The 23,417-nt window shown below is 45.3% G+C and overlaps 2 protein-coding genes across 2 annotated transcripts in view; both read left to right on the top strand.

Moving 5' to 3' along the window:
• Positions 1-13,771, top strand: part of PRKDC (protein kinase, DNA-activated, catalytic subunit) — a 127,281-nt gene extending 113,510 nt beyond the window's left edge. Inside the window, exons 74-86 of the mRNA XM_061123285.1 lie at positions 1,190-1,401; positions 2,481-2,568; positions 2,652-2,795; positions 3,852-4,056; positions 5,312-5,379; positions 5,774-5,994; positions 6,188-6,280; positions 8,950-9,039; positions 9,211-9,282; positions 9,359-9,560; positions 9,997-10,185; positions 10,714-10,853; positions 12,945-13,771. Coding sequence (XP_060979268.1) covers positions 1,190-1,401; positions 2,481-2,568; positions 2,652-2,795; positions 3,852-4,056; positions 5,312-5,379; positions 5,774-5,994; positions 6,188-6,280; positions 8,950-9,039; positions 9,211-9,282; positions 9,359-9,560; positions 9,997-10,185; positions 10,714-10,853; positions 12,945-13,149 — 1,929 coding nt within the window. The 3' untranslated portion in view covers positions 13,150-13,771. The remainder of the gene's footprint in view (positions 1-1,189; positions 1,402-2,480; positions 2,569-2,651; positions 2,796-3,851; positions 4,057-5,311; positions 5,380-5,773; positions 5,995-6,187; positions 6,281-8,949; positions 9,040-9,210; positions 9,283-9,358; positions 9,561-9,996; positions 10,186-10,713; positions 10,854-12,944) is intronic.
• A 145-nt stretch (positions 13,772-13,916) lies between these two features.
• Positions 13,917-20,549, top strand: LOC133042572 (histone H3.3C). The gene has a single exon (XM_061123286.1). The coding sequence runs from the start codon at positions 18,304-18,306 to the stop codon at positions 18,712-18,714; it is 411 nt and encodes a 136-aa protein (XP_060979269.1). The 5' UTR covers positions 13,917-18,303; the 3' UTR covers positions 18,715-20,549.
• The last annotated feature ends 2,868 nt before the right edge of the window (positions 20,550-23,417 follow it).

Genomic DNA, 23,417 nt, shown 5'->3' with positions numbered 1-23,417 from the left:
AGTAGGTCCAACACAGAAAGTTAAGGTCAATTTAGTAGCAGCACACAGGCATTTTTCTTAAAGATAAGTAAAGAAATTTCAATAAGTTATGATTTTATTTTTCCCCAAATCACATTTATATATAATAAAAATAACAAGTTTGCACGGAAACAGACGGAGTGGTGGGTCTATATCGAGACCCTTGAGAGGGGCAGCTGGCCTCGTGCTGAGGGTTCCCTAAGCTGCCTGCCCTCCCTCACTTTACATCAATGTTCCAGGTGCATCAGATTTTATCCTGAAACAAACAGCTGAAAAAGCATTGGAGGAAAACCTGAGCGAAATATAAAAATGATCTTGGAGTTGAGAGACAAAAACCAGGAGTTATAAAGGAAAATAATTTGACACTTCTATCATTAAAAAAAAATTATCGTATACAAAGTTTAAAAGAAAACTGAGAGAAAAGTATTTGCAACACATACTGGAGATGGAGAGTAGTTGTCTCCGATCTCCAAAATAACAGACTAATAGAAAACAGGAGATGCTCGCATGATTAAAGTATGTGAGGCCAAGAAGCGCAGGCTTCTGAAAGGGAAACATACAAATTACAGTTAGATACTTTTTCATTCCTTAGACTGAGAATAAATTTTAAAATTTGATTGTCCTCAGTGTCGGAAAGGATTTTGGAAAAGATTTTTAGAGGTGAAAACTTGAAAAATCTTCTTGGAGGAAAATCAGTGATTTTTTACTGTTGTTAATATTAAAAGTAAGAATGGATTTAGGAATCTCTCCTGCTTTGATGGGCGTATAGCACAGGTACAAAGAGATAAACATGCAGGGATGAGCCCCGTAGTATTATCTGGAAAGCAAGAACTGCAGGCACCCTAAAAGTTGATCATGGAGCACAAGTGAGATGTCATGGGATACAGTGCAGCTGGCGGAAGGAATGATGTAAATCTAAGGAGAATCAGCAACAGCGGTTCTGTCTGCTCCCATTCTTGTAAAGACAGGGGCTGTGTGAGCGCCCAGAGAAGGCTGTTGGCGGGTCAAAACCAAAAGGGCAGGAGAGGGCCAACCTCTGTCAGTGCGTCTGTCTGCTTTTATGATGACGATCACAAATGTAGCTGTGCTTTGATGTTGGACACACAGCCTCTCTGTAAGGAAAGAACATTAAATGTCTCACTCAGCACTGAGTCCCTGCTTTCTGTTGCAGATCTCTTCTGTCCCTTGCTGGGAGTTCATCGGCTGGATCGGCCACATGCTGCCCTTGCTGGACAAGGAGGAGGCGGTTGCCATCCAGCGCACAGTGGAGGACATTGCCGACCACTACCCGCAGGCCATCGTCTACCCATTCATGATAAGTAGCGAAAGCTACTGCTTCAAAGACACTTCTGCTGGTCATAAAAACAAGGAATTTGTGGCCAGGTGACACAGAAAAATTAGGTCGCTCAAACACTGAAAGGTTGTAAAAATGACTGTGGGCCAAGCAGACACACGGATGCTTATGTTTGTCCTCAGATGAGTTAGCACTGCCCTGGGGCGGGAGGCGTGGGCTTCTACAGGCAGGGTGCATCCACCTGGTGTGTTATTTGCTGTGGAATTTCTTTCCTTTTGTAAGCACAGTTCATCTTACAGTGTTAGTCAGGAGAGGGGTGTGCTAAATGCTAGTGATCTCTTGGTTGAGACAGACTCAATAAGATGCATTCTGAAATCAGTCCCTGAAGTTGTTCTGAGAGTGAAAGTCTCTGGGAAGCCCCTCTTAATTAGGACTCAGAAAATGGCCCAGGTGTCATCCTTTTGGCTTCTTCAGTTGATTCGGGAGTGAGCACACAGGCAGTGGTGTTTCGCTTTAGAAAGAGGACTTTGGTAGACACCAGTATGGTAGTCGCCCTTCTGTGTCAGGAGCTGATATTTAGAGTCTTGAGCTTCTGAGTGACAGTGTTGGGGAGCACAGTGCCCTGATGGGCTGGCCATGCACCCACTGCCCCGTGACGCCCACCGCCCTGTGGCACCCACTTCTGTCTCAGCAGAGGCAACTGTAGCATGATCAGTTCCTTAGAAAGAGAACAGTTGCAAGTTTGTTGAGAAAGGGACCTTTTAACTACAGAAACTGTATGTGTCAGCTTGTGTGCATCAGAATGTCGAGGATTTGCTTTCACCTCATCTTTCTTTTTTTTAATAAGTATCTGTCTTTTTTTTTTTTAATGTTCATTTACTTATTTGGCTGCACCGAGTCTTAGTTACGGCATGTGGGATCTTTAGTTTTAGTTGGAGCATGTGAGATCACGTTTCCTGACCAGGGATTGAACCCTGGACCCTCACATTGGGAGCACAGCATCTTAGCCGCTTGTACCACCAAGAAAGTCCCTGTTTTAATTTTTAAATTGCTCCTTCCCTGGACTAGGTAGCTGGTTATATATTTTCTTATATATAAATGTAGTTATATACATATAAAAATTGTTGGCCAAGATGTTTGAGCACCTAAACTTTAATTTTTGTTACAGGATTAAAGCTAAGCTGGATCGAGAAGGTGTGGTTCAGGATTTCATTAATGCCCTGGAGCAGCTCTCCAACCCTGACATGCTTTTTAAGGTGAGGTGACAGCTCCTGGCGTAACACACGGAACTCAGTGAGACTTACTTGTGGTCCCGCTTGACATGTCTTTTTCTGCGCAGGACTGGATGGAGGACGTCAAGGTTGAACTAGGGAAAACGCCTGTGGATAAAAAGAACATTAAGAGAATGTATGAGAGGATGCACGCAGCCCTGGGAGACCCACAGGCTCCTGGCCTTGGGAGTTTTCGAAGGAGGTTTATCCAGGTACGTGGATGGCAGGCTCCTCAAGATTACAGTGTCCTGTGGAGACCAGGGCTTATACTTGCTGGTTCATTGATAATTCTGGTTTTAAAATGTCTGTTGAACTTGTAAACTTTCGTTAGATCTGTGACTTTCTGCTAGATGTTGATGGCATGTTTTTAGGTCTGTTAGTGGCACATTTATAGTGTTCTTCGTGGCTAGATTCTTAGATGTAAAGGTTAAGTATGATTTAGTATTCTTGGTTCTCAGAGTGACCCTGCATACCACACCCACCTGTACCATTGCGACTCAGAATCCCAGATGGCAGGTGGACGAACCGCAAGGCTAGCAGGGTTCAGCAGAATCTGGGTGTGAGGTCAGGCAGGGGCTTGCTCAGGGTCGACCAGAGAGGGCAGCGGAGTGGGTGCTGCAAGCAGTCACAGAGCAGCCTTCCAAGGAGAGGAGGGGCCCGCCCGCTCCTCCTGTGGAGGGTTCCTGTGGGGTCACACCCGGGTCATGCCCGTTGTCACTCTGCACATTGGGTGTCCTTTTTCTCCTGCTGAGCCTGTCAGCTCTGACTGGGTCGAGCACAGCCCACTGCCCGCATGGGCGGAGCCCGTACGGAAAGAAACCTCACTGCAGCTCCAGCTGCAGCTTGTCCTGAGGTTGGTTTCTGTTACCTGGGACCATCCATCTAGAACTTTCTACTTCATCACAAATCACACATAATTTGCATCAATTCAAAGGTTAATCCACCAAAACAGGGTTGAAACATTCAAGGAAACCATTGATTAAAAGCACAGAAGAAAAGCAATGTAATTGAGTACCTATTTATTTTTAAGATTTATAAACCTAGAACCTTTCCAGGAGTTCAACTTCACATTAATATTAAAGATAAATTAGAAGGACATGTGTATACAACTGTGTGTACTATAGGTAACTGACGAGAACCAACTGTAGTCGCACAGGGAACTCTCCCCATTGCTCCGTGGCGACAGCAGAAATTAACACTGTGAAGCAACTATACTCCAATTTAAAAAAATTTTTTTTAATTTAAGGTAAGTTTATTATTATTTTCAGGCTTTTGGAAAGGAATTTGATAAGCACTTTGGGAGAGGAGGTTCTAAACTCCCAGACATGAAGCCCCAGGACTTCTGCGCCATCGCTGGCTCGCTACTGGGGAGGATGTCCAGGACTTCAAATGCGCCGGGGAACCTGAGGGAATGTTCTCCCTGGATGAGCAACTTCAGGGTGGAATTCCTGAGAGCGGAGCTGGAGGTCCCTGGTGAGTTCACCTGCAGGCAGACAGCACAGCGCTGGGGAGAGTTGTGCCAGAGCAAGAGCCTCTGTTTCTAAGAAGGTGAAATCAGGATCATGACAGTTTTCTTTCTTTTTTTGAAAAGATTTTAAATTCCAGATGTTTTTCATCATCAGGAAAATCTGTAGTTTCTTTGATCAGTACACTTAACCACATTACAAGTCCCGTCCCATTCCTGAGGACGAGTGCTCAGCTGGCCCCCTGCTGTCATGGTAGCTAGTAATGTCCTCTGAACCTGCCACACATTGCCCTGCAGAACTTTTCTTCAGAAATAAAATTCAGGCAACCCCCCGAGATGCTCAGCTGGCCCCCTGCTGTCATGGTAGCTAGTAATGTCCTCTGAACCTGCCCACGGATTACCCTGCAGAACTTTTCTTCAGAAGTAAAATTCAGGAAACTCCCCGAGTGTGTTTTATTCCAGCCCCTGCAGCAGAGCACATCAAAGCGGTTGACTGCCCAGTGACACATTGTAAGTGCTGCGTTTATACCGCACTGTGCAGTGACGTCCTGTCTAAGAAACAGTACATACGAAAGTTAAAACACACTGTTTCTGAAAAACGCTGTCTCCTGACAACTCAGGGCCATCACCAAGCCTCCATTTGTAGAAGCGGCAGTGTCTGCAGAGCAGTAAGATGCAGTGTGCCTGCACCTCACTTCTTGGGAGACGCACTGGTCCCACCTGAAGTGAGGCGGTGATGGCACGTGACATGCCTTCAGGAGGGGCTGGTGACACGGCAAGCAGGCGGCAGCATGCTGGCCAGATGTGGGCACTGTGTGATCTTCACATCCCTCCTTTCCCCTGGAATTTGCCAGACAAAAGATGTTTCAGTACAGTGATTTGTATCCTTACTCCAGTGGGGGATAAAAAAGATCTGGAGAAACACTTTTCTTTGTTATTACTAACAGCTGTGCATCCCAGACCATGAGTTTCAGGAAGAACATTGAAGTATAGCCTCCTGTTATACAACCTGACTGGAAGCGGAGCTGAGGTGGGGATGTGGGGCTCGCCCAAGGCCCTGTCTCCCCATTTGCTTCTGCTCCACCGAATAGGAAGCAACATCCATTAGTTGAATGAGAAATAACAGCATTTTAAAAAAATACACCCACTGAAAATTTTGAGTAAAATGTTTTCTCCTGTTAGACCAAGGGTGGGGGATGAAGGGAGGTGTGAAGTGCATGCACTGTCCCTGCAGCGTCTGAGGTGGCTCTCTGTCCATCCCAGGTCAGTATGATGGCAGAAGCAAACCAATGCCCGAGCACCATGCACGGATCGCAGGCTTCGATGAGCGGGTAGGTGCCGGTTCCACGAGCTCCACGGCCAGGGTCAGCCCCTCAGTTCACTCCCCACGTTGGTCTCATGCGTGTGGAGTTCCCTGAGAGTTGTGTTACGAGTTTTCTGATGGAATTTACTGACCTTATTGTAATGTTTCACTTTCAGTAGCAGTCATGTGTAAGGGTCTAGCAGACTTGAGGCATCAACTCTGTGTGTGTCCATTATAGACATAACGCAAGTGGACGTGTCATGTGGCTTGTTCACGAGCACGCATGTTTGTCAGTGTAACTTGTAATCAGGGCAACCAGGGGCCCCACAACCTGTCTGTCACACACCTGCATCCCTCTGGGGTCAAGACCCGGGCCACCTGGTCTCTCAGCTGCACCTGAAGATGCTGTTTGATCTCTAAAGGTGAAAGTGATGGCCTCGATCAGGAAACCCAAGCGCATCGTGATCCGCGGCCACGATGAACGGGAGTATCCCTTCCTGGTGAAGGGCGGTGAGGATCTGCGGCAGGACCACCGCATCCAGCAGCTGCTCCAGGTCATGAACAGCGTCCTGGCCCACGATGCCGCCTGCGGCCAGAGGGGCCTACAAGTGACCACCTACCACGTGGTGCCCATGACCTCCAGGTGCAGCTGCCCCTCTGCGGGGGTGGGAGGGTTCCCCTCTGTGGGCGGGGGCACGGGACAGTTCGGGTTTTAGCTGTCACAAGACAGAGACCATGTGCTGCTATGAGGTTCCTCCTCATGGAGGAAGCGAAGGCAGAGCTGTTTTATAGAGAAGGCCGGGCAGCAGGGGTTCATGACTGTCCCCTCCTTTCAGGCTGGGGCTAATCGAATGGATTGAAAACACCTGCACATTGAAGGACCTTATTCTGAGCAGCATGTCACAGGAGGAGAAGAAAGCCTACACCAGGTGACCTGAGGCCCAGGGCCCATCTCCCACTCCACCTGGCCACCTCAGCCCACTGCCCCCCTCCCTGGGTGGGACTCTTCCACCCCCTGCCTGCAGGGACGTTTTCAGGCCCTTTTCATTGCTGCCCTGCCCAGCCTGTGTTTCAGTCTGCCTCTAGGTAGGTGAAGATGACCTGGAGTCAAGGTTCCTAAGTAATTATTCAGTCTCTCAGTCATGTCCAGTCGTTCAGTCATATCCAACTATTTGCAACCCCATGGACTGCAGCACTCCGGGCTTCCTTGTCCATCACTATCTCCTGGAGTTTGCTCAAACTCATGTCCATTGAGTCAGTGGTACCATCTAACCATCTCATCCTCTGCCTCCTGCTTCTCCTCCTAAGCAATAGCTGCATATATTTTATCACAATTTTTAAAAAAGAATTAACCTTGAACAAAAAGAAAAATGATTGAAGAAGATAAAGCAAATAATAAGATTTCAGCTAACATTTAGTTATATGTTTTCTATGGCACCATTCTCGGTTTTTAATGTGTATGAAGTTTATTTTTTACCAAAACTTACACGGTGAGTACTGCTCTCCCGTCTGTGAGGACAAAGCAGCTGAGGCTGGAGAGGTGAGGTGTCCCTGGTGTGTAAGGGGTGCAGGTCAGGGACTGTTGGGCACAGGTGGGTGACTGGTGGGTGTAGGTTAGTGCATGTGAGTGACTCATGGGTGTAGGTCAGTACAGGAGGATGTAGGTTAGTGTATGTGAGTGTCTGGTGGGTGTAGGTAGGTGACCAGTGGGTGTAGGTCAGTGCAGGAGGGTGTAGGTTAATGTTTGTGTCTGGTGGGTGTGGGTGGGTGACTGGTGGGTGTAGGTCAGTGCAGGAGGGTGACTGGTGGGTGTAGGTTAGTGCACGTGGGTGACTGGTAGGTGTAGGTTAGTGTGTGACTGGCTGATGCAGGTCGGTACAGGTAGCGCAGGTAGGAGACTGGTGCTGAGTTCCAGGTCGTGATACAACAACTTTATACTTTCCTTTATCCTTATTTTCCAAGTTTTCTACAATAAATATGTATTTTTGTAATCAGTAAGTTTTTTTTTTTTTTTTTAATTGTTCCTTGTTTCTGTAAAGAAAGGAAAGAACAATGTGGCTTACAGCCATTTTGAAGCGGGAATCAGCATGTTTGGGGACCAGGGGGAGGATGGTGGGGAGACGATCATAAAAGGCCTCAGGCCTGTCCCCCTCCTCAGATCATTTGCGTAGGAGCAGCGCTCTCACCGCATCTTACTTACCATAGGAGCACTGTTCTTGTCAGTCTCTCATTCCTGGGTAGTAGTTGCTACATAGTGTTTACCCACTTTAAATTCCAATCACTGGAGTCCTTTGCCTGAAATGACTCCTGCTGTCCCTGGAGGACTGCGCCCCAGGGTCAGGAATCTGCTCTAGGATCTACTAACACACAGTGAGCCCAACTGGCCCCACGGCCCCACTTGTAAGGTGAGAAAGTGTGAAAAGCACACGGTACACAGATGTCCATGGAGTGTAAAGTGCTTTTCAAATTGGGCTTCCCTTGTGGCTCAGCTGGTAAAGAATCCGCCTGCAATGTGGGAGACCTGGGTTCGATCCCTGGGTTGGGAAGATCCCCTGGAGAAGGGAAAGGCTACCCACTCCAGTGCTCTGACCTGGAGAATTTATGGACTGTATAGTCCATGGGGTCGCAAAGAGTCAGATATGACTAAGTGACTTTCACTTTCAAATAGGAATCATATAAATTAGTTCCCATTACCTTTATAAAACAGCCCCCTATTCCTAAAATCCTTGCTATAATTCCCTTAATTTGTACATTGCGGTTTTCCTGCCTACCCATTTTTGTCCAGTTGTAACTGGGAGAGAATTTAGATTGAAATCATCTCTTCCTGAAATTAACCTAGTAGCAGCTCAGAAAAGCTTCACCTGAAGTGATTTAATTACTAAGTAGCACATGTAACCCTGTTTTGTCTTCAGCTTTTGATACAAACCCCAAGTGGCTCTATAAGCACCAGGGGTGTTTCTACCTGTCCAGGCACTGCTGTTTGTCTGAAGCATCACTAAAAGCAGTTTTTCAAATTGAGCTCAACTCCATCGTCATTTAAGAAAATGTTTTTTTGTACTTACTGTGGATTTTGTCTGTATTTCCTTATTGGAAATGTTTTAAAAACACGTGTGGGAAAAAAAAAAAAAGTGTGGCAATGTTTAAATAATGACAGAAGCAGACAGTCTGCCGTCAACAAGTAATTTGTGGCTGTTTAGTTTGTTAGTGACTGGCCTGCTGTGAACAGGTTGTGTGTGGTGCTGCCGTCCTGCTGGGAGGGGTCCCCGCCTCCCCGGGGCCTTCAGAACTGTATGCCTGCATCATCAGCTCATCTTCCTCCTCTCTGTGAAGTGGGATGTCACTTGTATCTGATGGTCTATCCCTGCATTTTTGCACAGGAAGTAGCCATGGGTTTTGAAGAGTGATTCAAAATGAATAGTGGTATGTTGAAGTTCTTGGCCCAGGGTGTCAGGAGTGCAGTGTTAATATTAAATATGATTTAAGTCATATTTGTTTTTCCTGCCTCTTCACTTGGCAGTGAGTCCCTGGTGATGGGGCCTCTGAAGTCAGCTGCCCTCGATACCTTTCTAACACTGGTTCTCTTTCTCCTGCGTGTTAGTGACTCCCGGGCGCCCGCATCTGAGTACAGAGAATGGCTGATCACGATGGTGGGAAGGTGTGACCCTGGGGCCTATCCCCTCATGTTCAAGTACGTGGTGTTCTCATCCCTTTGTTCCAACTAGTTCATTCTTCTCAGAGTTGTACATTCACTTTGTGTCTGAGAAAATTTTGCCTTGTAGCATCAATTTAACAAAAAAATTTAAATTTTAAGTCATGGGAAGTTTGTTCTAATCAGACATTTCTTATGATTAAATCATAGAGTAGCTAATCGCACTGAAGCAGTCACATCTTTTAGGAAAAGAGAAAGTAAAGTGCCTGCAGATCTCTTAAAGTAAGTGCCTTTCTGACTTTACACCTGTCGGGGAGGGGCAGGGGTGGAGCAGAGGCCACATGACCATCCCCTGTAGGCGGGCCTTCCTGAAGATGAGTACTGGCCCCGAGGCCTTCTTGGCCCTTCGCAACCACTTCACCACCTCCCACGCACTCCTGTGCGTCGGCCACTGGGTTCTGGGCATCGGAGACCGGCATCTGAACAACTTCATGGTGAGCCTGGAGACGGGCGGCGTGATCGGGATTGACTTCGGACATGCGTTCGGCTCTGCCACCCAGGTGAGCTCGCCCTGCTCTGTGCTGGGATGGACCTGTTGTCAGCTTTGTGACCCCTCTATGGACAGTTGGCCTGCTGTGATCATTAAAGTGGTCATTCTTGCAAAATGGGAGAGTCTCAGCTCTATCTCAGCCTCGTTCAGGTGGTTGTAGACAGTGTGCTGATAGATTAATTACATCACTTGCTCCTGTAAAAAGGTCGGAGGCTCATCAGAATGTCTTGCATGGATGAGATGCACACCTTTCTTGATGTCAGACTCCAGCTCTCCATTTCTGGGCCGTGTGGCTGCACGCACAGATTGTGCGGTTGCTCCTGGGCACGGTGACCTCGCACGCATGTGGCCAGTTCTAAGAAAAGGGGAGCAGGTGTGCTCTGCATGCATGAGCGACAGCTGCAGGAGGCCTCGCTCATCCACCATGCATCTCGTTTGTTCTTTAGGTTCTGCGGGTCCCTGAACTGATGCCTTTCCGGCTGACTCGCCAGTTCATCAACCTGATGTCACCGCTGAAGGAGACGGGGCTCATGAGCAGCGTCATGGTGTGCGCACTAAGGGCCTTCCGCTCACGCGCCGACCTGCTCACCACCACCATGGACGTGTTCGTGAAGGAGCCGTCCTTTGACTGGAAGGTGGGTGGTTGTCCCCACTTTGCAGCTTTGTTCCAGTGTGCTCATGACTGACCACCTCTTCTGTCTCCTGGTGGGGATGTGCTTACCAAAGTACTTAGCTGGTTCTGTACAGCTCTCAAAGTTTACATTTAGGATCATTTAGCTTGAAAATCAGACAAGAGACCTGCCTTTTATTTGGAGGACACTGTTAGACTTGAGAGTATTTGTAACCCTTTGGTGATGGGGTTTGGTTTCTTATAGACAAGTTTTAGTTTTGAGTCTGTTCCACACAAGGTCAGCGTCCTTCTCAGCTCAGCCCCCAGGAGGAAGCGCAGCGGTAACACCTCCACAGGGAGGCTGCAGTAAGCCAAAGTGTAGACCCTCACGGTCACCATCATTGTCACATGTGCTGCAGGGAGAGTGTGTAAAAAGCTGCAGAGCCCTTCCCGGCCGGAGACTCAGTTTGTTTTGAGATCACTACCTGTTGGGTCTGTTTGAATGTGACCGTATGTACCATTAAGCAGAGAAAATCATGTTCCTTTCCCTCAGAATTTTGAACAGACAATGCTGAGAAAAGGAGGATCGTGGATTCAAGAAATAAATGTAACTGAACAAAACTGGTATCCACGGCAGAAGATTCATTATGCTAAGAGAAAGCTAGCAGGTGCCAATCCAGCAGTTATTACCTGGTAAGCATTTATTTGTGGAAAAACACACACACCAACATGCCGCTGTTCCCGGGAGAATCACTAAACATATCTGTGTGTGTGTGTATGTACTCAGCCTGTGCCATCAGCCCGTCACCCCCACTGACAATGGGGGCGTGCAGCATGCAGCGGCCAGCTCTCACTGCCTGGCCGGGTCCTGACTCTAAAACACATATACACATGCCCCATACCCCGGTCAGCCCAGCAAGCTCCCAACTCTGAAACCCACACTCACACGACACATACACAGGCACACACTGGTCAGCCCAGCAAGGTCCTGACTGAAACACACACAACACATACCACACCACCCCCCATCAGCCCAGTGAGGTTCTCACTCTGAAACCCACACTCATAGCACACATACGCACACCCCACATCCCAGTCAACCCTGAAACACACACACAGACACATAGACAGAGACACAGATACACACACACCAATCAGCCCGGGCCCCCCACCATACCCCCGGGCCACAGACACAGACACACACAGACACACACACACACACACACACCAATCAGCCCGGGCCCCCTCACCACACCCCCGGGCCCCACACACATACACACACAGACACACACCAATCAGCCCGGGCCCCCTCACCTCACCCTTGGGCCACACACACACACACACACACACACACACACAATCACACACACACACACACCAATCAGCCCGGGTCCCCTCACCACACCCCTGGGCCACACACACACACACACACACACCAATCAGCCCGGGCCACACACACATACACACACACACACACACACCAATCAGCCCGGGCCCCCCTCACACACACACACACACACACACACACCAATCAGCCCGGGCCCCCTCACCACAGTCCTGGACTATTCCATGAACGTCTCTACCTGCATGAGGAGATGTTTTTAAATTTGCTTCTGTCTGTTCTCAGGACAGATGTGACCCTAGTGGCAGAGCCCTTGGGTGCACAGAGCATAGTGGCGGCTCATTAATACGTATGCAGATCAGGTTACCTTTAACCTGGCTTTCATGTTTTTCTGGTTGAGGTCTACAAGAAATACAGATTTGCGGAAATGATTCACAAGAAGGAAAAAAGTTGGACTTTCCCGTGAATTGATAGTAAATGGTGACCGTGACAAAGATGCCAAGACAATTCAGTGGTCTTTCCAGCAAAGATCACTGAAAGGAATGAAGGTGGAACTCCCACCCCAAACAATATACAGAATTAATTCAAAGAGGATCAAAGACCTACCTGTGAGAGCTAAAACTATAAAATCCTTAGAAGCAAATATAGGGGTAAATCTTTTGGACCTTGGATTTGGCAATGACATTTGACATTCTTAAGTCTAAAACCAAAAGCACAAACAAGAGAAGGAGAAAGAAAAGCATAAATTCATCAAAATTAAAAACTTTTGTGCCTCAAAGGATACCATCAGGAAAGTAAAAATACAGTCCACAGAATGGGGTAAGACATTTGAAAGGCATATAGCTAATAAGGAACTTGCATATAGAATCCATTAAAAAATTCTTATAGCTGAATAATAAAAAGACCACCCAATGAAAAAAATGACCAAAGGACTTGAACAGACATTTCTATAAAAGAATATAAACAAATGGCCAATAAACGAATGGAAAGAATGCTTAAAATCATTAGTCATCAGATAAATGCAAGTGAGACTCCACACCCACTAGGATTGCTATTAATATAATCAGAAACTAGAATATAACAAGTTGTTGGTGAGGGTGTGGAGACACCAGAGCCCTCAGCTGTTGCTGCTGGCGATGTAAAATGGTGCAGCCCCTGTGGAGGACAGTCTGACAGTTCCTCAAAAAGTTAAACATGGGGTCACCGCATGACCCTGTGTTCCATCCTAGGTAGGAACCCAAGGCAGTGAGAGTCCCCCCCCGCCCCCACACACACACTTGCAGACAGATATTCCCAGCAGTGTTCTGTTTTCCTTCAGATGGAATCTTGACATCAAGGTCATGAGCAGCAGAGAGTATGCTGTGTGACCAATGGAGCGTCTGGTTTGGACTGGAGAAATAACGTGCAGTTTGTGTCTTTGTGTTGCTTGATCTTTTTTCCAGTGATGAGCTTCGGCTGGGCCACGAGAAGGAGCCTGCCTTCAGAGACTACGTCGCTGTGGCACGAGGAAGCCAAGAGCACAGCGTTCGTGCCCAGGAGCCCGAGAGTGGACTTTCAGAGGAGGCCCAAGTGAGGTGCCTGGTTGACCAGGCAACTGACCCCAACATCCTTGGCAGAACTTGGGCAGGGTGGGAGCCCTGGATGTGAGATTCCCCTGGAGGCAGCAGACAGGGCCCCTGTGTGTGTGTTTAGAGACTATCCTGAACTCTGATCCAAGCCACCAGTGACTTCATCTTCCCAAAGCCCCAGAGAGCAGGCGTCTGTGTGTGACTTCCTCTCGTATCACAGTTTAATCCAGCTCGTGATGAAGTGAATGCCGACCCGGGTGGGGGACTAGGCCGTGGTCAAGGATGAGCTTAGGATCACAGTGGACGTAGAAGGGCGGGTGTATCCAGGCTCGTGCGAGCACTGGATCATGGCACAGCAAACAGGCACTATGGCCAGATGAACAGCTGTCGACATTAGTGATGTGTGTGAGCATCCCACGTGCCTTGGAAGTTACACCCAGAAGACTCTTTCCTGCAGACTTTGTGAGAGTAACTGATGGGATGTTAGGTTGTATCAGCAGCGCAAGAATATGAACAGGTCAGGGTGAGGTTATGGCTTATTATATTTACACATGGTTGTGTAATGTGTAAACGGAAAGGATCTTTTTATTGTTGTCTGGAATTGTGGCACCATCTGTTACCCAGTGGCTTTCAGAAAATTGACAAATAAACAAACACAAGGGAGTCAGAAATGATATTCCCTCAATGCTATGAGAACTTTATAGATGTTTATCCCCAAATTTTCTCCTTGATTGTGATTTGACATGATTGTGTTTGACATTTTAGAATATTTTTGTAGGTTTTCTCTTTCACATTTTTCTCCTCTAGCTTTGACATTTTATGATAGAATTGTCCTCTGGAAGCAAAAGTGTTGAGGAGAGAGAAAGCCTTGGTCTTAGCTTTGCTACCTTTGCTACTCTGATCACAGCTGGAAGGTGGATACAAGAGCTTTGCATTCCAGACTCAGGAAGTCTAAAAGTAGACCTGGCACTTGACATTCCCATTCAGAAGGAACATGAAGAAAATCCCAGCTTGAAGTAAGTCCTCCTTGGAGATAAAGCATGATTCTGGGGCAGCCGGATCAGGTTATGAAATGCAGGATGGGAACAGCTTCCTGTCCACTCACCAAGCCTCGGTCCCCACGCCTCCCCAGCTGGAGCCTGTTTCAGGCTGACTTGAGCTTTGTGTTACAGCTTTCCAAACATTTCTAATCAGATACTCTTGGATGATTTGGGGAAATAATGAATCTTAGTGGCCCGACCAGGGATCAGATCCACATCTCCTGCATTGCAAGGCGGATTCTTTTTTGGGGGGAGAGTTTGGAAGACCATTTGTCCTTCAGTTTTATTTTCACTTTAATTATTGTGAAATAAGATTTAAGTGTGGACCATATTCTCCAGTTCTAGCTAAAGAGATAAGCATGTTTGTATGTGTGTGGACAAGCTTGTAGATTTCTAATTGTTGTCTCAACACTTTAAATCACAACACTTTAAAGTCACAGCTCCCTCCTTGGAGAGATTAAGGGTTGTTCCCATTGCTGTTGGCCAGGATAATCATGGACTGACAGTGTAGATGAACAGAAAGGATCTCTTTATTGTTGTCTGGAGTTGTGGCACCATCTGTTACCCAATGGCTTTTAGAAAATTGATAAACAAACACAAGGGAGTCAGAAATGATGTTCCATCAATGCTATGAGAACTTCCTTACAGACGTTTATCTCCAAATTTTCTCCTTGCAAAACATTAGTTATAGAAAAACACACATTTATACCACCTTCAGTTGTGAGGTTTTTGAGCTCTACCCTGTATAATTCAGAATCAGTCACTCTTTGGTTGTAAAAAAATGTAGGCAAATTGCCCTTAAACTTTGTTTGGCATCGTGAATTTGAAAATGGACTGCTGTTGTCCACCTGGACCTCTTGAAACGGAGTTCAGATCAGTGGTGTGCCAGAGCCCTCTTATTCCCACCCACACAAGCAACATTCAGAACATCAGGAATTTTGCCAGCTAATTGTTAAGCTCACTCATAAAGTCAGCAAGCACTACGGATCAGGGCTTCTGTTTATCAGAGAGTCTGTGCTCCAGTGGACAGCTGGCATCCACGGTTAGGGTGCAGTCAGTCCACGCTTGTGTCCATCCAGCATGACGCCCGCAAGCTCCTGGATGCCAGTGTGTGGAGGTCACATCCTAGGTGTCTCCCGCTGTGTCCCCTCTCATCCTGCACCTCTGCCTGGTTCCTATCTTTATGGTCTTTGTCCATGATCACTGCCACTGCCTCCCAGCAGACTCTCTACCACTGGGGGGACTTGCCTGGTGGTCCAGGAGCCAAGACTCCATGTGCTCCGTGCAGGGGGGACAGGTTCAAGCCCTGGTTCAGGGAACTAAGATTCCCACAGGCTTTACAGTGTAACCAAATAAATATATAAGTAAATCTAGTACTAGAATACAGTTTAGGAAAGAACCCTGCTATCCTGGAATTGCAGAAGAGATAGTTATCTCCAACTATTGGGAAAAATTGCTATATAAACAGGGCACTTTTGATTGACTGTAAAGTAGGTGTGGTTTTTATAAAGTAGTACCCCAAAAAATTGTTCTACAGACTGAATCTATGACTGTAGAATTTATTTTCAAAACAGTTGGCCAGTGCTAGGTTACAGCCTGTGACTATGTGACAGTGACAGAAATACAACCACCGTGCTGCTGACCCCGTGAGTTTTGACCTCCTGATTGTCCTGTTCTAGCCAGCTGATCAGGAGCAGTTTGTCAATGAAAATATCCCCCAGAGGGACTGCTCCCCTGGGGCATGGTTACCCCCATCTCTATCTTACTCTGCCCGAGTCTGGGCTGGGGGAGACCCTCCAAGCTGCCTCAGCACCAGTGTGCTATCACCCAGCCTGGTGTAAGTGTGTCCATAATTAACACTGGTTGTTGTCATTTTAACTTCTAAGTCATGTCCAATCCTTTTGTGACCCATGAACTGCAGCTCTTCGGGCTCCTCTGTCCATGGGATTTTCCAGGCAAGAATACTGGAGTGGGTTGCCATTTCCTTCTCTAGGGGATCTTCCCGACCCAGGGATCAAACCTGCCTCTCTTGTGTCTTCTGCATTGGCAGGTAGATTCCTTTCTACTGAGCTAATTAACAGTGTTAGATGTGCAGAAATACAAGAATGCTGCATTTTCTTTATTTTTTTCCATTTTCACCATTTTTTAAAGTTTTTTATTTTTATTTTATTTTTTTTTAGGAAGTCCCAAAACAAAACTTATTTTTTTTATTATTATTATTTTTAAATTTATTTTTACTAGTTGGAGGCTAATTACTTTACAATATTGTAGTGGTTTTTGTCATACATTGACATGAATCAGCCATGGATTTACATGTGTTCCCCAACCCAATCCCCCCTCCCACCTCCCTCTCCACCCGATTCCTCTGGGTCTTCCCAGTGCACCAGGCCTGAGCACATGTCTCATGCATCCAGCCTGGGCTGGTGATCTGTTTCACCCTAGATAATATACATGTTTCGATGCTGTTCTCTCAAAACATCCCACCCTCACCTTCTCCCACAGAGTCCAAAAGTCTGTTCTGTACATCTGTGTCTCTTTTTCTGTTTTGCATATAGGGTTATTGTTACCATCTTTCTAAATTCCATATATATGCGTTAGTATACTATATTGGTCTTTATCTTTCTGGCTTATTTCACTCTGTATAATGGGCTCCAGTTTCATCCATCTCATTAGAACTGATTCAGATGAATTCTTTTTAATGGCTGAGTAATATTCCATGGTGTATATGTACCACAGCTACCTTATCCATTCGTCTGCTGATGGGCATCTAGGTTGCTTCCATGTCCTGGCTATTATAAATAGTGCTGTGATGAACATTGGGGTGCACTAAAGTTTTTTATTTTTTAAGTGAAGGATAACTGCTTTACAGAATTGTGTTGGTTTCTGCCAAACATCAACATGAAAGCCACACGGCCTCATTAAGAACGTAAAACGTTTGTGAGTCTCCTGCAGGTTTTCTTCTCTGGATTGTAGAAGCTCGCTGCCAGCACTGCACTCTGGGCCTGGAGAGTTCAGAGAATCACTTCAATAATGTGACAGCCTCATCCAGTTAAAATGGAATTCAGTGCCAGCTTCCCTCAGAGACATTCACTGAAACTCTGTGCATGAGCTGTTCCTGTTGTCACTTAATAATGTCTCTCATGTTTGCCAGCCAGTGACAGCATTGCTTAAGTTCATTAGGCTGGACTGGACTTCCCTGGGATGTGTGAAGCCTCCCACAGCTCATTCTGCATCTTGTTCGGAGCAAGGAGCAGCAGCCTGTGCCACGCTGTTGGGGGCGAGAGCAGAGGTGGGTGGGGTCCGGGGCTGACCCCTGCAAGGTGGATTCTTAGCCAAGTGGTTTGATAGTTAACAATAGTAAATCTCCCAATCCATGAACACAGTGTTTTCCCTTTTATTTAACTTCTTTCAGCAGTGTTTTGTAATTTTTACTAGTTTTTGTTGTTTCTACTCTTCAATTCCATTTTTGAGACAAAGAATGGTTTATGAAAATGACATACCGATATTTTCTATAAAGTTCACAAAGGATATGTAGCCCAGGTAAGCATGTACAAAGGAGAGCATGTCACCATGACCCCTTACAGAGCTGGGAAAGAACACTGTTGTTTTAACAAGTTACACTGCTAACATCAGAAGGGAAAGAAACACTGATCTTGATGGCTAAGCAGGCACTCCACTTTGGAGGAGCTGTAGTTAATGTGTGCTCAGACACACCCTATATCCCTCTATACACTAAAGGGACCAGAGGGAGGGAGGAGGCCTGAACAAAGAAATTTTTAATTTTTCTTGTCCTGCCTTCAAATAGAAATTTTTATGTCATCACACTTTAGCGCCTGTATTAGAAAAAAAAAGATTGCAAATAAATAACCTAATGCTACATGTTTAGGAGACTAAGAAAAGGAAGAGCAAACTAAACTTGGTGCCAGTAAAAAGAGCATAAAAGGAAGCAGCAAGCAAAACATTGATTCTTTGAACAGCTCATTGATAAACCTAGACTGATTCAGGAAAAAAACCCCGCAAATATCTAATATCAGAAATGAAAGTGGAGCGCAGAGCGGTTTGGTCGTTCGTTGAAAGGAGTTCTTCCGTTCGTTGGAAGTTTTTCCCGTAGCTGAGCTATTGGCTCTTTGCGCAGCAGCGGCGGTGCGGCAGTCGGAGAAGCGGCCTAAAACTTCGGCGCTGGGTAAAAGAAAATGGCTCGAACCAAGCAGACTGCTCGTAAGTCAACCGGTGGGAAAGCGCCCCGCAAGCAGCTGGTCACAAAAGCAGCCAGGAAAAGCGCCCCCGCTACCGGCGGGATGAAGAAACCTCATCGCTACAGGCCCGGGACTGTTGCGCTTCGAGAAATCCGTCGTCACCAGAAATCCACCGAGCTTCTGATCCGGAAACTGCCTTTCCAGCGGTTGGTGAGGGAGATCGCCCAGGATTTCAAAACCGACTTGCGGTTCCAGAGTGCCGCCATCGGTGCGCTGCAGGAGGCTAGCGAAGCGTACCTGGTGGGTTTGTTTGAAGATACTAATCTGTGTGCCATCCACGCTAAGAGAGTAACCGTCATGCCCAGAGACATCCAGTTGGCTCGCCGGATACGGGGAGAGAGAGCTTAAATGAAGGTGGTGTTTATGGTGTTTTGTAGTAAATTCTGTAAAATACTTTGGTTTAATTTGTGACTTTTTTTTTGTAAGAAATTGTTTATAATATGTTGCATTTGTACTTAAGTCGTACCATCTTTCACTCAGGAAGAAGGCGAAAAGTGACTGTTCACAGACCTCAGTGATGTGAGCACTGTTGCTGAGGAGTGACAAGTTGCTAATATGCAGAAGGGATGGGTGATATTTCTTGCTTCTCATGATGCATGTTTCTGTATGTTAATGATTTGTTGTGTAGCTGTTAAAAGTACTAGAATTGATAAATGTGTACAGGGTCCTTTTGCAATAATACTGGTTATGACTTGATCCAAGTGTTTAACAGTTGGGACTGTTAAGTCTGACCATACATCACTGTTACAGAATGTGGACTTTTTCAGGAATGAAGATAAAAGTCTTAACCACAGTGTAACTTACAGTTTCCTTAAAAAAAAAAAAAGTAAACCTGGCAGCTATAGAATACACTATGTGCATTTACAGTAGCTATTTTATATATTGTAGTGTCAACATTTTAAAATTAAATGTTTTACATTGACATGTGCTGCGGAGTGTTGTCTTTAAGGTGTGTATAATTGAGAGACGGATAGGTTTTCTCCTGAGTAGACTACACTTGTTTATGTAGTAAAATGCTTTGTGCATTATGCCTTGCATAAGTCCTTGTTCTGCCACATGTTAAACTAACCATCTAGCTGATAATGCAAACACTAACAGGGAGGGGGATTTATTTATAAGGGTTCTAGACTATAATACAAGTTATTCATACCAGCATCATCTGTTACTAATATAGTAGTTAGTGCAGCTTTTCTTTGTGTTGTGATTGGTCTCATAACTAGGTTGAACTTTTCTCTACCAAGGAGGAACAATACTGAACTTTTTTTCCTTGTGGGGTTTGTATTATGATAACTGTTAGGGTAAACTTGCTGTGGGGGAGGGACACAGCTTCAGCTTATGGAACCTCTGCCAGTTAAAATGGTGTTCATGTGGCATAGGTTCTAGGAAAATCACTTCATAGAGATGGCTTTCCAAGTGGTTTTAAAATTTATCCTTCTATTGAAGTTTTTAGGTCAATTATGTATGTTGACTAAATTTACAAATAAACTTGCTTATTCAAAAAAAGAAATGAAAGTGGAGACATCAACCTTACAGAAATAAAAATTCCTAGAAATATAAATTGCCAAAACTGACTCAAGAAATAGAAAATCTGAACAGATCTGCAATGAGACTTAATTAGTAATTAAAAATGAACCCCACCCCCCACCCCCGCCAAAAGAAATGGACAGTATACTGGTGAATTCTACCAAACACTGAAAAAGGAGTTAACACCAATCCTCAAATGCTTCCCAAAAATGTCAGAAAGGGAAAAACTCCCTAACCGATTCCAGGAACCTAGCATTACCCAGATATCAAAACCAGAGACTCTATAAGAAAACAGTAGACCAATATCCCTTACGGACACTGATGCAGAAATCCTCGGTAAAACACTCAGAAATGGAGTCCAGTAACACTAAGGATTACTCACTGGCACATGGTACCATCCCAGCACTGCAGGGTTGCTTCAGCATCTAATACCCATTGTTGCAATGCACAACATTAATACACAAAGGAAAAAAAAGAGGTTCATCTCAATGCAAAAAAGTATTTGACAGATTCAATACAGTTTCACAATAAAAATCACACAGCAAGCTGAGACTAGAAGGGAACTTACTCTACCTGACAGGACATTTATGAAAATCCACAGGTAACGTTCTACTCATTGGCCAAAGAGAAAACGTTCCCCTGAGGTCAGGATCAAGAGAAGGATGCCCACTTTCACCACTGCTGTTCAACACTGCTGATGTTCTAGTCAGAGGAGTCAGATGAGAAAAAAAGATTCAAATTAGGAAAGAAGAAAAAAAATCAGACAACTAACAGACAACATGATCCTATATACAAAAAAAAAAAATCCCAAAGATTCACAAAGTACTGGAGATTGTAAATTAATCCAATTGTAATTAACTGTTCTTACCCTCTTCAATGCATCTGTTCTCAGATTTTTTGCTCCAGAGAAGTGATGGAACTGCTGGAATCAGGACTCCAAAAGAGGTACCCTTATCAGTGGGTGATTGTCCAAATATTTACTCTTTGGGAGGATAACAGTAGAAAATTCTACCATCTCGCTGACATCACTCTCCTACATAGCTCTCTTGAAAAGGTTTCAACATATAACTCAGCAATGTAGTACATGCAAGGTACACTTCTGTACACAGTTTCATAGGTATATAAGCATAACCAGTAACACATGTACCTTATAGTGTTTCAGCATATTTCAATTATAAAACTTGTACATGTATAGATATAGTAAAAGGATGAATGTGCATATAGCTAAAAATAATTTTTAATTCCAAAAAATAGTATACACCTAGGTTGTTTAAACACAGAGGTTTAGTACACATCAGTAAAATAGGAAGTAAGTAACTCACCCTATTGAATACATTATGTGCAGTTTTTTGTATACCTATATCTCAATAAAGCTGGGGGAAACAAAGTATGTTTCACACATATACTTTTGTCCATAGTAGTGCACCCACCAGTTTTACATATACTGAATTATGATACACCATTTAATAAAGGGGAAGCCATGCCATGCATATGTAAACACAATGTTTCTAACATCTCAATACTGATGAACACACGCCTAACACTGTTAAACACACTGTTTCAACAAACACCATTCAAAGGTCAGAGTAAGACTTGGGCGCAGAGTCCGATTTAGAGTCAGACTGAATGTCAAGGTCAAAATTGGATTTAGGGTACTTGGAGTGTGTGGCCCAATGTCAGCTTCAGCGTCATTATGAGGATAAAGGTCAGGGACAATCGGAAGAATCAAGCAGCAGATGAGATTCAAGCTCATACGGTCAGGACAGGTTCAGAGTTTGGGTGAGGACAAGGGTCAGAGGTGACAAGATGTTCATTGTGAGGTATATGGTCATCAAGATCTTCATGGTTAGGGTCAAGATCATGGCAGTAGGGTCAAGGTCATGGCAGTATTAAATGGCAGAATTAGTGTCAAGGTTAAGTTTAGGATGGGAGCTAGATCAGGGTCAATGTCAAAGTTATGAGGAAGGTTCTATTCAGTATCAGGGTGATTATCAGGGTTAGGAAGATGGTCAAGATCTAACCCAAAGTGAGTGTGAAGGTCATAGGGTCAGGGTAAAGGTCAAGTTCTGGTCTGTATGAGGATTGAGGTCAGTTTCATGTCAGGGGTGGGTATAAGGGTGATGGCATCATTGACTCAATGGACATGAGTTTGAGCAAACTCCAAGAGATAGTAGAGGACAGGGAAGCCTGGCATGCTGCAGTCCGTGGGGTGGCAGAGTAGGACACAACTGACCAACTGAACCACAACAACAAGGGAGAAGGCTCAGTCATGGTAAATGTTAGATTCACTTATGGCGGATGAGGGTGTATCTTAGGTCTGTGTAACAAATTGACATAAACTAGTTAGCTTAAACCAAAAGAAGTATATTCTCTCACAGATGTCAGAAGTCTGAAATCTAGGTGTGGGTGGGGCCATACCCTCTCCAAATGCTCCAGGGGAGGCGCCTCCTTGGTCTCTTGCAGTTTCTGGTCCCCCTGCAGCTCCTGGGCTTGTGATGGCATCACTCCAGTCTCTGCCTCTGTCTTCATGTGTACTTCCTCCATACCCGTGCTTTCTCCTTTTCCATGTTTTAACATATATCACTGAACAAACTAGTACATGCTCCACCCACAATGCAACGGCATTCAGCATATCTCATCTTGAGGTCCTTAATTCTGCAAAGGCCCTATTTCCAAGTAAGGTTACATTCACAGGAACTGGTATTAGAACTTAGATACCTGTTTTGGGGACTACTATTCAAGCCAGCATAAGGTCAAGGTCAGGAACATTTAGGGTCAGACTCATGGTCAAGTCTCATACAGGCTTAGGTTAGCTTCAAGGTACAGCCGAGAGAAAGGATTAGCATGTATGAACATTCAGTTCAGTTCAGTTCAGTCCCTCAGTCAAGTCTGACTCTGCGACCCCATGGACTGCAGCACACCAGGGTTCCCTGTCCATCACCAACTCCCGGAGCCTCCTCAAACTCATGTCCATTGAGTCAGTGATGCCTTCCAACCACCTCATCCTTTATCGTCCCCTTTTCCTCCTGCCTTCAATCTTTCCCAGCATCAGGGTCTTTTCCAGTGAGTCAGCTCTTCGCATCAGGTGGCCAAAGTATTGGAGCTTCAGCTTCAGCATCAGTCCTTCCAGTGAATATTGAAGACTGATCTCCTTTAGGATGGACTGGTTGGATCTCCTTGCTCTCCAAGGGACTCTCAAGAATCTTCTCCAACACCAGTTCAAAAGCATCAGTTCTTCGGTGCTCAGCTTTCTTTATCATCCAACTCTCACATCCATACACAACTACTGGAAAAACCATAGCTTTGACTAGACAGACCTTTGTTGGAAAAGTAATGTCTCTGCTTTTTAATATGCTGTCTAGGTTGGTTATAACTTTCCTTCCAAGGAGCAAGCATCTTTTAATTTCATGGATGCAGTTACCACATGCAGTGATTTTGGAGCCAAAAAAAAAAATAAAGTCTGCCACTATTTCCATTGTTTCCCCATCTATTTGCCATGAAGTGATGAGACCAGATGCCATGATCTT

This window comes from Dama dama, chromosome 21 (genome assembly GCF_033118175.1).
Source record: "Dama dama isolate Ldn47 chromosome 21, ASM3311817v1, whole genome shotgun sequence".
Lineage (NCBI taxonomy): Eukaryota > Metazoa > Chordata > Mammalia > Artiodactyla > Cervidae > Dama > Dama dama.
This window is presented reverse-complemented; position numbering and strand designations above follow the sequence as displayed.

What these genes read in the sequence shown, in the direction of transcription:
- LOC133042572 (XM_061123286.1), top strand. Translation starts at nt 18,304, where the DNA reads ATGGCTCGAACCAAGCAGACTGCTCGTAAGTCAACCGGTGGGAAAGCG.